This window comes from Aquarana catesbeiana, linkage group LG07, assembly GCF_042186555.1.
Source record: "Aquarana catesbeiana isolate 2022-GZ linkage group LG07, ASM4218655v1, whole genome shotgun sequence".
NCBI classification, from domain to species: domain Eukaryota; kingdom Metazoa; phylum Chordata; class Amphibia; order Anura; family Ranidae; genus Aquarana; species Aquarana catesbeiana.
This window is the reverse complement of record NC_133330.1, coordinates 132,380,859-132,394,370: the sequence shown is the minus strand read 5'-3', so window position 1 is coordinate 132,394,370 and position 13,512 is coordinate 132,380,859. Positions and strand designations below refer to the sequence as shown.

The following is a 13,512-nucleotide window of genomic DNA, read 5'->3' as shown; positions in this document are numbered from 1 at the left end:
ATGAGTACTCAAGGAAAAGAGGTTTTAAAAACGGCTGCCTACGCAGACAGTTTTGATTGAGACCTGTGTGTAATGCAAAAGATAAAGGAAAATTTACTATCAAATACTGTAATTTTCCTTTCCTGATGGGCTCCATGGCAGCATACGTGTGGGTTAGCCCCGCCTCCATAACTACCCTATAGGACACCTCTCCCATAAATCTTTGCTCTGGACTACCAGCCACGTTCCATAACTAGCCTACTCCAAGCATTGGGAGGGACTCCTGCTGCCATAGAGCCTATCAGGAAAGGAAAATAACGGTAAGCATTTGATAGGAAATTTTCCGTTTTCCTGACAGGCAACATGGCAGAATACGCGTGGGAAAGAACTAGCAACACACACCCAGGTTGGCAAATGCTTGAACATGAAAACAAATTTATTTAACACCGTCAACCGACAGTACTTGCAAACCAAAATTAAAGGATGACAAAGCAGCTGGTTCAACACAGTAGTGAGACACAAATGTGTTGATAGATGACCAGGAAGCCTCTCTACAGATTACTTCAGAAGCGACATGTCCAGAAGCTGCCCAAGAGGTTGAGACATTCCTAGTCGAGTGTCCAGTCACTGCCTCTGGAGGAGCCAAGGCTTTTGCAACATAAGCTCTTTGAATGGTATGAACGATCCAAGACGCAGTAGATCTGACCGAAGCCCGCATTCCTTTATTTTTCCCGTTCAGAAGAATGAAAAAGAGAATCTGTTTGTCTAAAGGATGCCGTGATTTCCAGATACAATTTCTTTATTTGCGTGAAAAAATTAAGTTACTTTAGGGTTTAATCCAGCATAGGAATTAATACTGCTCTATCTGGGAAAAAAAAGTTAGAAAAGGCTCCTTTGAACCCAGGTTTCTGATTTCAGATACTCTTTTAGCTGAAGTAACCGCCACCAGGTGAGTGTAAGATCCTTCACTTATAAAGGTTTGTCAGGATCTGATCCGAGCAAAGACCAGGAAATCCAGGACAAGAGGAAGGTCCACTTGGGAAACCTCAGCTTCCTTTGAGGTCTAACCTTGAAGAACTGGCGAACAAGAGAATGATTAGCCCATGAAACTTCTGTGAATGCCGAGATGGCCGATACTTAAACCCGAGGTAAGCTTACTGCTAGGGACAGGTCTAGAACTGACTGTAGAAAGCTAAGGATATCCTGAACTGCCGGAGCGCTGCAAGGATTAGGCCTAGATGATCTGTGAACCTGGTCCAGATGCATTCATAGACCCTATTGGTGCTTTTCCTTCTGGCATTAAGGAGGGTCGGCATAGCTTCTTCTGGAGGTTCCCCTCTCAAGAACCAAACCCTGAGGTTCAGATGAGGAGGACAGGGGTGCAGAGTTGTGCCTTGGGACAGTAGATCCGGTCTGTGAGGCAGGGGAACAGTCTCGATAACTGAGGAGTGATAGGAGAGGAAACCATGGCCTGTTGGGCCAGAAAGGAATTACTGCTATGACTTTCACTTTCTCTGTTCTAAGTCTGCGGAGAAACTGTAGTTTTAGCGGTATCGGAGGAAAAGGTGTAGGCCACACTGAACCTCCACTGGTCCGTGGGAGCACGGTCCCATATGCCTGAGGATCCTGGAACCTCGAGTAGTATTTGGTCAAGTGCAATTGCATGGGGATGCAAAGAGATCCACTTCCGGAGACACTCCCAGGGTCAGAAGCCACTCGAACATCTCTGTGAAGCGACCTCTCGTCGTCGTTCATTTGAAAGGAGAGGAAGTCCACCTGTACATTCTGGATCCCAGGGATATAGACAGCCGAGATGTTGGACAAGTTCTTCTGAGCCCAGTTCATGATTGGCTCCACCTCCACTTAGCAGGGACCAGCAGCGGGTTCCACCTTGTTTCCTTATGTAGGCCCCTGCAGTCGTATTGTCCAACCTGAGCATCACTGAAGAGTTTTTCGTTAGATGATGGAATGCTAAAAGTGCCTGAAAGGCCAGCCCGTAGTTCCAGGATGTTGGACACAATCCCTGGAGGAGGAGGAATCAATCTGTCTTGTGCTACTTCAGATAGGCAATGAGCATCCCAGCCCGGTTGCTGGCATCTGAGGTTACCGTGATCCACGTGATGGAACTGAGTGACAATTTCAAAAATTTTTTCCCCTGGAGCCACCAAGGGAGAGACCCCTTCATAACTGGAGTAAGGTGGATGCGCTGACTCTTGCTGTTGGAAATTCCATTGTTGTAGGAAACCTTTCTGGAAGGGCCGTGTATGCCACTGAGCCCACTTCCCCATGGGAAAGGTTGCTGCCATGGTGCCAATCACTTTTAAACCCTAGAGAGCGGACAGATGAGCCGAAGCGAGAGCTAAACGGATTCTGTCTCGGATTACCTCAATCTTCTCCTCGGCAAAGAGATAGTGCCCTCCACCGTGTTGGAGAGCACAACTGTGTGGGTTCCAGGTGACTTTTCTCCAGATTCAGGAGCCAACCGAACTCTTGAAGAGTGGAGATGACCAGACTCCTGTGCTCTATAAGTTGATTCTTGTCTGAGCTAGGAGAAGGAGATCGTCCAGATAGTGATGAAGACTACCCCTTTGACCCGGACCAGTGCCACCACGCCCAACAGAACCTTAAAGAAAACACGAGGAGATGTTTTTAGCAGGTAAATTGTAAGTGCTGATTGTCTACTGCAAAGCGAAGAAACTGTTGGAAGTCCGCAGCCACTGGATCGTGAAAGTAGGCGTCTTTCAGATCGATTGAAACCAACCAGTCTCCTTGGTGAACCGACTGTTGGATTATTAGTAAGGACTCAATCTTGAATTTTTCTTTTCGAATGAAGTGGTTGAGATGTGTCAGGTCCATTGACTGGTCTCCATGTGCCGTTTTTTCTGTACCATGAACAGAGGAGAATACATCCCCTTGCCTCGTTCGCCATCTGGAACAGGAAAGGCTGCACCTTGTTCCAATAAAGAGCTTACATAAGCTAACAGGATCTGCTTTTTTTCTTCTGAACCTGAAAGAGTTGTAGGCATAAATCTGAGCCTGGGGGTGCTGTTGAAGACCCAGGTGTGACCTGCGGAGACTGTTTTGACGGTCCAAAAGTCCTGGATTGAGACCGCCCAGACGTGCCAAAAGCGGAGCAGACGTACCCCCAACTGACATGCCTGAGCTGCCCCAATCTCAAAAAGACTTAGTGGAGTCCTGGTTGCCAGAGGACCCACCCTTTGTGGGTTTAAAAGAGGACTGCCTGTTCTTCCAAGACCTTGAAAATTTCCGGCCAGGCCTGTAACTGTGCGCTTCCTTTGAGCGATCTGTGTTTTGTGTTCTCGGAAAAGAACGCCTCTGGTTCTGTAAACGCCTATCCTGAGGGAGGAACCCCGACTTGCCACCCGTGGCCCGGGTTATGGCACTGTCAAGCTTGTTGCCGAAAAGAGATGTACCCTCAAAAGGTATTCGGCACCAAGCTTGCTTAGAAGCCGGATCCGCCAACCAGGGACGGAGCCATAAGGCACGATGGGCTGTGACCGCTGCCAACATAACCTGGGACACCAGGTGGATGACGTCAATAGAAGCCTCCCCCAGAAAGGCGGATGCCAGTCTAACTTCTTGAATAGGCGAGTTTTTGGACACTTCACTGGAGATGCCTCTGAGGGACTCGTCCACGTTGTCCGACCATGATTCCAAAGCTTTTGAGACTGCAGCTAAGGCCAGAACTGGTTTACAGGCAATGGCCGCTGTTAAGTAAATCTGCTTCAGATCAGAATCAATACGTCTCTCCAAGGAATCCTTGGAGACCGTATCTTCCAGAGGAAGTGTCACATACCTAATGAGTCTCATTAGTGCTGCGTCCATCAAGGGGGCCGACTCAAGATGTTTAACCTCTTCTTCCTTGAAGGGATACAGTTTTTGCATTTTAGACTGCATAGAACGCTTTGTCTGTTTTACCCCATTCATCAGAGATAATGTCACCGACTTCAGTGAGGAAGGGAAAATATTGACGCTCCTTGTTGAGCTGCTTGAAAAATTTCCTCTGCTTATGAGGGGAGGTTATAGGATCTTCCCAATTTAGAGCATCCTTAACAGCCCTCACCAAAGAGGGAACCAGGGCGTATTCAAAGCCCATCTCCTGATCTTCTGCTTCCGACTCGCTATCCGAGGCAGGAACTGATGGATGGCTAGGTTGGGAAGATTCCCACGTTTCGTGGACCTGCCCCTCTCCTGATGGAGAGCCGAGGGGCTCCAGTTGGGGTTCACAAGGTTTGTTAGCTCTCCTGCAGAGATATTCTCATGACCTGTTTGACTAATGATTCAAGGTGCTGGTCTGTACCCTCGCTCTCGTTGGCTGCTTTGGAGAAACAGCGGTCACAGAGAGACTTGCTGGCAGGGACCGGGGCCCCACAACCCCAAAATGACTTCTCCGCCCCTTACTGGGATGAGATGAGGGGGGGTGGGAAAAATCTCTACTGCGGTGCCTGGATTTAGAGGAAGACCCGTGGTGCCTGGAACCAGAAGAAGAGTGCCGGTGGTGCGATATAGAATACCCGCTCCTTCTGAGGGAACTGTGCTGTGGATAAGACCTAGAAGGGCTGTGGAGAGAAGAAAGAAAAGAGAAAGCATATATTACCGCTGACGCCCTGTACCCCACTCTCCCCCCCCCCCCCCCCCCTGCAGGCAGAACAACGGAAACAAACAAATGTCCCACATCCATACCTGCTGCAAGGGGGCTGGCCACCAGGAGGCAGTGAAGGGTCCATTGCTACTAGGCAAACACTGCAGGTGGGAAATCAAAAGGTTAGACGCCAGAAAGGGAATAACCAAACCCTTAAACAGTTGTACCTACCTGGGGAAGCCGTAACAGATGCCCAGGAAGTTGCTGCACAAGCCCACCATCATTCCCGAGGCTCTGCAGGCTTCCCCCATTTTTAAAAGTGGCGCCGTGTGACGTCACAGCAGCGCAAGGCCCGAAAAGGCTCGTGTGCATGCGTGACCAGGCCTCGCTTTCTTTTTCGGGACCGCGTGTGTGCAGAGCGAACAGTGGCACCCGGAATAGAAAGAGCGGCGGCTGGTACGCAAACGAACCAGCCGCCATGCACAGGGCAAACAGCAGGAAGGAAAAACTATAGACACAGGCACAAGAGGTAAGACAATAAAAACAAATACAAACACTACTTCCATGAAGGCGACGTAAATCTTACCTCCACCTATGATCGATTAGGCCGAAGTCAATCCATACACACAGCGGACTTCAAAAGGCAGATAATGGCCACCCGCAACAATAAGGTAAACAGGCCAGCGTACTCACGTCAGACAGACGGACATGCTTCCATTTGTTCAGCGCTACACTGCTCATACACTCCATACCCTGCTTAACAGACAAGGCTTATCGGAGGGACGAGACACTATGTCGCTCGGCCGATCCTGATCGTAGAGGGGTCTTCAGGTAGGAGAACCAACTACATGGTCCTACGGAGGAGGACAAAAAAAGAACATGGCAGGTAGTCCAGAGCAAAGATTTATGTGAGAGGTGTCCTATAGGGTAGTTATGGAGACGGGGATAACCCACATGTATGCTGCCATGGAGCCTGACAGGAAAGAAATGTTTCCTGTGCTAAACTCAACATTGCACAAGTGCAAAATAGGTTCTGATTCGAAGATTAAAAAAGGGTGCTTTCTTTTAAAAACTACCCAAAACCCCCAAACATACTCACAGAAATATTTTACATTACAGCATCACCTTAGGAAGCTGACAGCACAGGACACTTTACCATGAGTATAGCTGCAGCAGGGGGGTGATGCTAGCTCTTCCCCTTATGGATGAGTACTTTTCGTTTTCTACGTTTTCCATCCAGATGGGCATCCTGCTCTGCCATGCATTAGGGTGGCTTCCCTCTCCATCACTTTAGTTAAGGGTGCAGTAATTGACGACGGTCAGGTGCAGCAAATGGAGCGGCACGTAGACACGTGATGGCCACTGAATGGCACTGTTGGCCACTAGCTCACTCCTCCAAAAGCTCTGGCATGGTGCGTGGAAGGCTCGCTATATGGCTGGAAAGCAAGAGTCACTGCACACACTCCGCTGTTCACTGCATCACCAATCCCAGAGAAAGAAAAACATCAAAAAGTTTGGAATGAGATTTGGGCACAAATAGTGCCCAGCTGCTGAATAGCAAACAGACCAAGTATTAAAAGTTAAAAGGAGAGCCTTCAGAGTATACAGGCAACCCTTGCAAACTGTCTGGCCAATAAAACACCAATAGCTTCTGCATAGGCATTTACCCGAGTACAGCCATTCACATGCACTAGTGACATGTGCAACTCCCTGGGTGCCAGAAAGCGTCAGGAACATCAGGCCTCAGCATACAAAAAATGTTAAGAGTCAGTGTGCATGAGGTATCTTATTTTGTATGTTGACAATCAGAACATCAAGAATAATGTATGGACAGATCTGCCATGTATGTGACTTTTTCAAGTCCTTTTACCAGGACTCTGGTAAAACATTTTTTTAGCCATCACCTTGTCTTGTTTTCTATAGCTACAGTTGTCTCCTCATCGTCTTCTTCAGAGCTGCTGTCCTGGAATCTGGGATCTTCCTGCCATGCCACTTTAGCTGGTTTGATTGTCTTAGTCTTGTAGGGCTCTGTAAAGATATTAGCAGCACTTGCAGTTTACAATTTTTTGTCTAATAGTTCTTTTTCCGGTCTATCCTGATTTAATCATTTTGTATCTGATTTAACCACTTCAGCCCTGGAAGGTTTTACCCCCTTCCTGACAAGAGCACTTTTTACAATTTGGAACTGCGTCACTTTAACTGCTAATTGCGCGGTCATGCAATGTTGTACCCAAACGAAATTTGCATCCTGTTTCTCCCACAAATAGAGCTTTCTTTTGAATGTATTTGATCACCTCTGCGTTTATTTTTTGCGCTATAAACGGAAAAAGAAAAAGGGGAACTGTCTCTAAAAAGGAGATGAGCACATGGAGACAGTTCCCCTTTTTCATGCTTTTTATGCTGAATCACCATCTCCTCCTGAAAACGGGGATTGCAAGTGGCTGTCATCCAGTTCCTGCCTGTGACCATTACCCTTCATCGGTGCCCGCGGCCCACAAGATACCGTCCGGTCGGACATTAAGGGAGATTCTCCTTATGCCTTTCTGACGCACTGCTATAAGGTATATGCGTCCTACGGATTCGGTAAGAGTACCCATTTACTTTCATCTGAATATCTACCTATCTTCCAGTGTTTATTATTGCCTTTCAACTTGAGGAGACATCCCTTCACCATTTTTTCTTACACTGACTTTTTTTTTTATTTGCTGTTCCATATTTCACATAAGGACATTTGATTACATTTCTATTTTTTCACCAATTGAATGTTTATTTCATATTTTCACGTTCACCATTACATGATAGATATTTCTAGCGCTGCACTTTTTGCTTATATATACCCCAAGGAAACTGCTGAGAGGCATGTTGAGCCCATTGAATATTTTTTTTTTTTTTGTCCCAAGTGATTGAATAATGACAAAAAAAAAAAAAAAATATATATTTTACAAAAAGTTGTCACTAAATGATATATTGCTCACACAGGCCATATGTGGAATTGCACCCCAAAATACATTCTGCTGCTTCTCCTGAGTACGGGGATACCACATGTGTGGGACTTTTTGGGAGCCTAGCCACGTACGGGGCCGCCTTCAGGATTTCTAGGGTCGTAAATTTTTGATTTCACTCCTTACTACCTATCACAGTTTTGAAGGCCATAAAATGCCCAGATGGCACAATACCCCCCCCCCCCCCCCAATGACCCCATTTTGGAAAGTAGACACCCCAAGCTATTTGCTGAGAGGCATGTGGAGTCCATGGAATATATTTTGCCACAAGTTGCGGGAAAATTACAAACTTTTTTTTTTTTTTTTTTTGCAAAAGTTGTCACTAAATGATATATTGCTCAAACATGCCATGAGCATATGTGCAATTACACTCCAAAATACATTCTGCTGCTTCTCCCGAGTATGGGGATATCACGTGTGGGACTTTTGGGGAGCCTAGCTGTGTACGGGGCCCCAAAAATCAATCATCGCCTTCAGGATTTCTAAGGGCGTACATTTTTGATTTCACTCCTCACTACCTATCACAGTTTCGAAGGCCATAAAATGCCAAGATGGCACAAACCCCATTTTGGAAAGTAGACACCCCAAGCTATTTGCTAAGAGGCATGGTGAGTATTTTACAAAATCAAAAAGTTGTCCCAAACAGAGAGGGAACCAAGAAAAGATGGGGCTCATTGAAAGGTAACACGTAGTGTAAATGTGATATCAAAAAATATTTATTTTGGTACAAAAATATGTTACATGTAGATAAAAGAGTATAGACCAATAACTATACTGCCCTGGGTATAAAAAATTGACTGGCCTCACGGGGTCAGTCAATGCAGACACAGACTGGGGGGACACTACAACATGTAACAAAGGACAAACAAAAGACGTCCGGACGTCAAAGAAATTGATGTCTGCTCAACCAACTACAATGTGGAGTGTTCAGCAATTGCTGAATGTGATTGCAAACTGACATCAATCCCCCAGGGGGCGGCTCGAGCCAGGGATAACGGGGGAATGGAGGGTAAATGGAAGGGGGGGGGGGATGAATGGATGGGAAGGAGGAGGGATGGGGGCGGTGGAGAAGGGCACTCAATGGAGCACTAGTAGTTCACTGAGAACTGTGGTGAACAAAGAATATCCCCTCTCTGTTTGGGACAACTTTGATTTTGTAGGCTGTTTAGGGGTTGAAAAGCAATCACATCTTTATGGTACATTATTACATATATAGTTACATGTTAAATCAAGCCTCTCTGAACCCAATTTGTTATGGTGAGTATTTTGCAGATCTCATTTGTTTTTGAAAATGAAGAAAGAAAAGAAAAATTTTTTCTTTTTTTTTTCTTTTTTCAATTTTCAAAACTGACAAAAAGCGAGGTCTGCAAAATACTCACCATACCTCTCAGCAAATAGCTTGGGGTGTCTACTTTCCAAAACGGGGTCATTTGGAGGGGTTGTGCCATCTGGACATACCATGGCCTCCGAAACTGTGATAGACAGTGATGAGTGAAATCAAAAATTTACACCCTTAGAAACCCTGAAGGTGGTGCTTGGTTTTCAGGCTCCCGTACGTGGCTAGGCTCCCAAAAAGTCTCACACATGTGGTATCCCTGTACTCAGGAGAAGCAATAGAATGTATTTTGGGGTGTAATTTCACATATGCCCATGGCACGTTTGAGCAATATATCATTTAGTGACAGCTTTGTGCAAAAAAAAAAAAAAATTGTCCCTTTCCCGCAACTTGTGTCACAATATAAAATATTCCATGGACTCGACATGCCTCTCAGCAAATAGCTTGGGGTGTCTACTTTCCAAAATGGGGTCATTTGGGGGGGGGGGGGGGGGTTTGAACTGTCCTGGCATTTTATGCACAACATTTAGAAGCTTATGTCCCACTCTTCTAACCACTTGAAGACAAAGCCCTTTTCTTTACATGAAAAAATATTTTTTTTTGCAAGAAAATTACTTTGAACCCCCAAACATTATATGTTTTTTTAAAGCAAAGGCCCTACAGATCAAAATGGTGGGTGTTTCATTTTTTTTCACACAGTATTTGCGCAGCGATTTTTCAAACTAATTTTTTGGGAAAAAAACACACTTTTTTTAATTTTCATGCACTAAAACACACTATATTGCCCAAATGTTTGATAACTTAAAAAAGATGATCTTAGGCCGACTACATGGACACCAAACATGACATGCTTTAAAATTGCGCACAAACGTGCAGTGGCGACAAACTACATATATCTTCAAAAGCCTTTACAGGTTACCACTTTAGATTTACAGAGGAGGTCTACTGCTAAAATTACTGCCCTCGACCTGACCTTCGCGGTGATACCTCACATGCATGGTGCAATTGCGGTTTACATTTGACGCCAGACCGACACTTGCGTTCGCCTTTGTGCGAGAGCAGGGGGGGACAGGGGTGCTTTTTTTTTTATTATTTTTGCTTTTTAATCTTATTTTTAAACTGTTACTTTCCTTTTTTTTTTTTTTTATATTTATATATTTATATTGCTACCTCAGGGAATGTAAATATCCCCTATGATAAGCAATTGGTAGTGACAGGTACTCTTTTTTGAAAAAAATTGGGGTCCATTAGACCCTAGATCTCTCCTCTGCCCTCAAAGCATCTGACCACACCAAAATCGGTGTGATAAAATGCTTTCCCAATTTCCCAATGGCGCTGTTTACATCCGGCGAAATCTAAGTCCTCAAATGCTTGTAGCTTCCGCTTTCTTAGGCCATAGAGATGATTAGAGCCATTTTGGTCTCTGATCAGCTCTATGGTCAGCTGGCCGAATCACAGGCTGCATTCTCGGGTTATTGGGACAGGAGAGCCAGAGAAAACCATGGAAGACGGTGGTGGTGGTGGTGGTGGGGGGGGGTACATTCCCTCCCACTGCTTGTAATTAGCCGCTAGGATTGCTTTTACATGAAAGCCGACCGCTGGCTGAAAAGAATGATACCCCAAGATGATAACTAAACCTGCAGGCATCATTCTGGTATAACCACTCAAAGTCCAGCAACATACTAGTACGTTGCTGGTCCTTGTTGGGCATATAATGTAATTTTTTTTTCATGCAGCCTGTGGGCTGAACGAAAAAAAGAGGAGATTGATCGGTGGGTATGCCCACCATTAGAATACCTCCCTTCATCCACCCACTTCTAATGATGGGCATACATGCACCATTTATATATGCCGAAGCATGGGAGCATCCGCCCCAAAAGTTAGGCGCAAATCGCTCTTACGCCTCTCTGCCCCCATGCTTCGGCATATATGCTCTTTTTTTTTTTCAACTGTGGTGGTGAAATCACCCCCTACAGCGCGGGAGTCACGGCTTTATGTATCATGGGAGCAAACGCTGTTGCTGTCAAGATAAATAAATCTGCGCTGCAACTGAATGGCATACCTGCTAAGCAAATGATGGTTAACAATAAAACAAAGTAACATTACAGTATAACAGTAAGACTTACCATACCTGCAAAGCAAATACAAAAAAAAAAACATAGTAAAAAAAAAAAAAAAAACATTTTTTAACGCAACCTGTGCCTAAAATATATATATGCCTTAGCATGGGGGCATCCACCCACAAAAGGTAGGAGCAAATCGCTCCTACGCCCCTGCTGCCCCCATGCTTCAGCATATATGCTCTTTTTTTGAACTGTGGTGGTGAAATCAACTCCGTCAGCGCTGGAGTCACGGCTTTATGTAACGTGGGAGCAAACGCTGTTGCTGTCAAGATAAATAAGTCCGCGCAGCAGCTGAATGGCATACCTGAAAACCAAAAAATGGTTAACAATAAAACACAGTAAACAGTAAAGTATTAAAAAATTACATATCTGAAAAGCAAACATGATAAAACATAACAATAAAACATTGCAGAATAGAATACAGTAAAAAAGAGCAGAACAACAGAGAGAGAATAGAGAGAGAGAGAACAATAAAACTATTTTTGTTTTTTTCTTTTATTTTTTTTGTGAAAATTTTTTTTTCACTTTTTTTTTTTTACACTTTTTTGTAACTAACTTTTGTAACTGTAACCGGTTCCAGGTTCGGGTCTCTCAAAATGTGATGGCATCTTGGGAGACCCTGTGAAAGTGTACCTAGTCTGTGCAATTCTGTACCCTACGCTAAAACTCAACAAGTGTATGGCTCAAAACATTCACCAATGCAAAGACCAGGATTGTCAGGACAGGAGGGACAATAATAGAGGTCACGACTATATCTGCGCTTTCTACAGACACAACATTTTCTTTGGGGGGCTCATTGGGTAGGGGAACTCGGTAAGACATAAGGAAAATGTCTCTCATGCAGCCGGCTTACTGCATTTGGTTGGGGAAGGTGAGGTGGAGCACCGTCTGGAAACAGAAGGGCTCTGACGATCTCTTCCTGGAATTTAAGGAAGGATCCAGTCCGTCCTGAAGCCCTGTATAGCACATGAGCGTTCAGCAAAGCCAATTGAAATAAGTATACAGACACTTTTTTATACCAGCGTCTGGCCTTATGGGCAACTAGGTATGGTGCCAAAAATGGTCGTTGAGGTCCACCCCTCCTATATTTTGGTTATATTCGTGGACACAGAGGGGTTTCTCTACAACACCAGTCGCCCTAGTATTTCAGACAGTCATGTCTGCATGAAGGGAGGTAAGAACGAAAACATTCTTATTATCCCTCCACTTCATAGCGAGCAAGTTATTACACTTCAAGTAGGCTCGCTCCCCCAGCCTAAGATGGGAATCTACAAGCCACTGGGGAAAGCCCCAGCGATTAGATCGCACGGTGCTACATGCTCCAATCTGATGATCAAACAAGTGACTAATATGTGGCACGCTTGTGTAATAATTGTCCACATACTAGTGGTACCCCTTTCCGAAGAAGGGTGACACCAAGTCCCACACAATCTTGTCAACGCTTCCTATGTAGTCAGGGCAGTTTGTCGACTCTACGTGACTATCTCTTCCCTCGTAAACCATAAAACTACATGTATAGCCTGTGGCCCTGTCACAGAGCTTATACATCTTGATCCCGTATCTGGAACGATTGCTGGGAAGATACTGTCTGAATGACAAGCGGCCAGAAAACTTAATCAGGGACCCTTCAACGCAGACAACTTGATGGGGAGTAAACAAGTCTGCAAAACGTTGGTTGAAGTGGTTTACGAGGGGCCAAATTTTGTAGAGCCAATCGTATCCAGGGTCTCCATGAGGACGACAGAGTTCATTGTTGAAGTGCATGAACCGCAAGATCTGCTCGTATCGTGCCCTGGCCATGGAAGCAGAGAACACGGGCATATGGTGAATTGGGTCAGAGGACCAATATGACCGCAACTCACTCTTTTTAGTTATGCCCATGAGGGGGGGATAGGCCCAGAAAGCTCTTACATTCGGAAACCGTAATTGGTTTCCAATCTCTGGCAAGAGAGGACTGGGGAATAGTGGCGATGTGTTGACCAGCGTACAAATTGCTTTGTTCCACAAAAGATCTATAGAGATCTTCGGTGAAAAACAGCGAATAAAAATCAAGTGACGTAAAATCAACTGTTTCTACCCGAATGCCGGGTAGGCCAGTGAATGGGGGAAGTACGGGTGCTGCAGAAGTGCTGGGTTCCCAATTAGGATTGGCAAATGCAGCAGGAAGGGCACTATGGGCTTGTCTTTGTCTTCTTGGTGGCAGCAGGACACTACTTTTGCTTGCCACCTCAACAGCTTGAACTGCACTTATGGGACTCGCCACGTCACCAAGTGTTACTGCAGTGCCGGATGTACAACCAGGGTGTACTGGCCGCTGGTACTTGCCAGTTCACCAGAAGGAATAGCGGCGCTAGTACTTCTCTGCTCCATACGAGAGCCCTGCGGTTCTTGCACCTCAACAGAAGATTGGGGTCTGGTATGCCTGACCTTGGCAGGGACCACAACTCTGTCATCAGAGCTATCTGTCAT

General features: G+C 45.4%; 1 protein-coding gene across 14 annotated transcripts in view; it reads right to left on the bottom strand.

The window, feature by feature from the left end:
• The window catches only part of NOL8 (nucleolar protein 8), a 602,139-nt gene that overhangs the window by 206,890 nt on the left and 381,737 nt on the right, over window positions 1–13,512 (bottom strand). For 12 of the 14 annotated variants that reach the window (XR_012235284.1, XM_073592676.1, XM_073592685.1 and 9 more), the window contains one exon: window positions 6,487–6,610. The exons of the other annotated variants lie outside the window; for them this stretch is intronic. Coding sequence is in view for 11 of the 12 variants with exons in the window: in XM_073592676.1 (XP_073448777.1) it covers window positions 6,487–6,610 (124 nt within the window). In the remaining variant the exon portion in view is untranslated. The remainder of the gene's footprint in view (window positions 1–6,486; window positions 6,611–13,512) is intronic. 14 annotated transcript variants of the gene reach the window in all.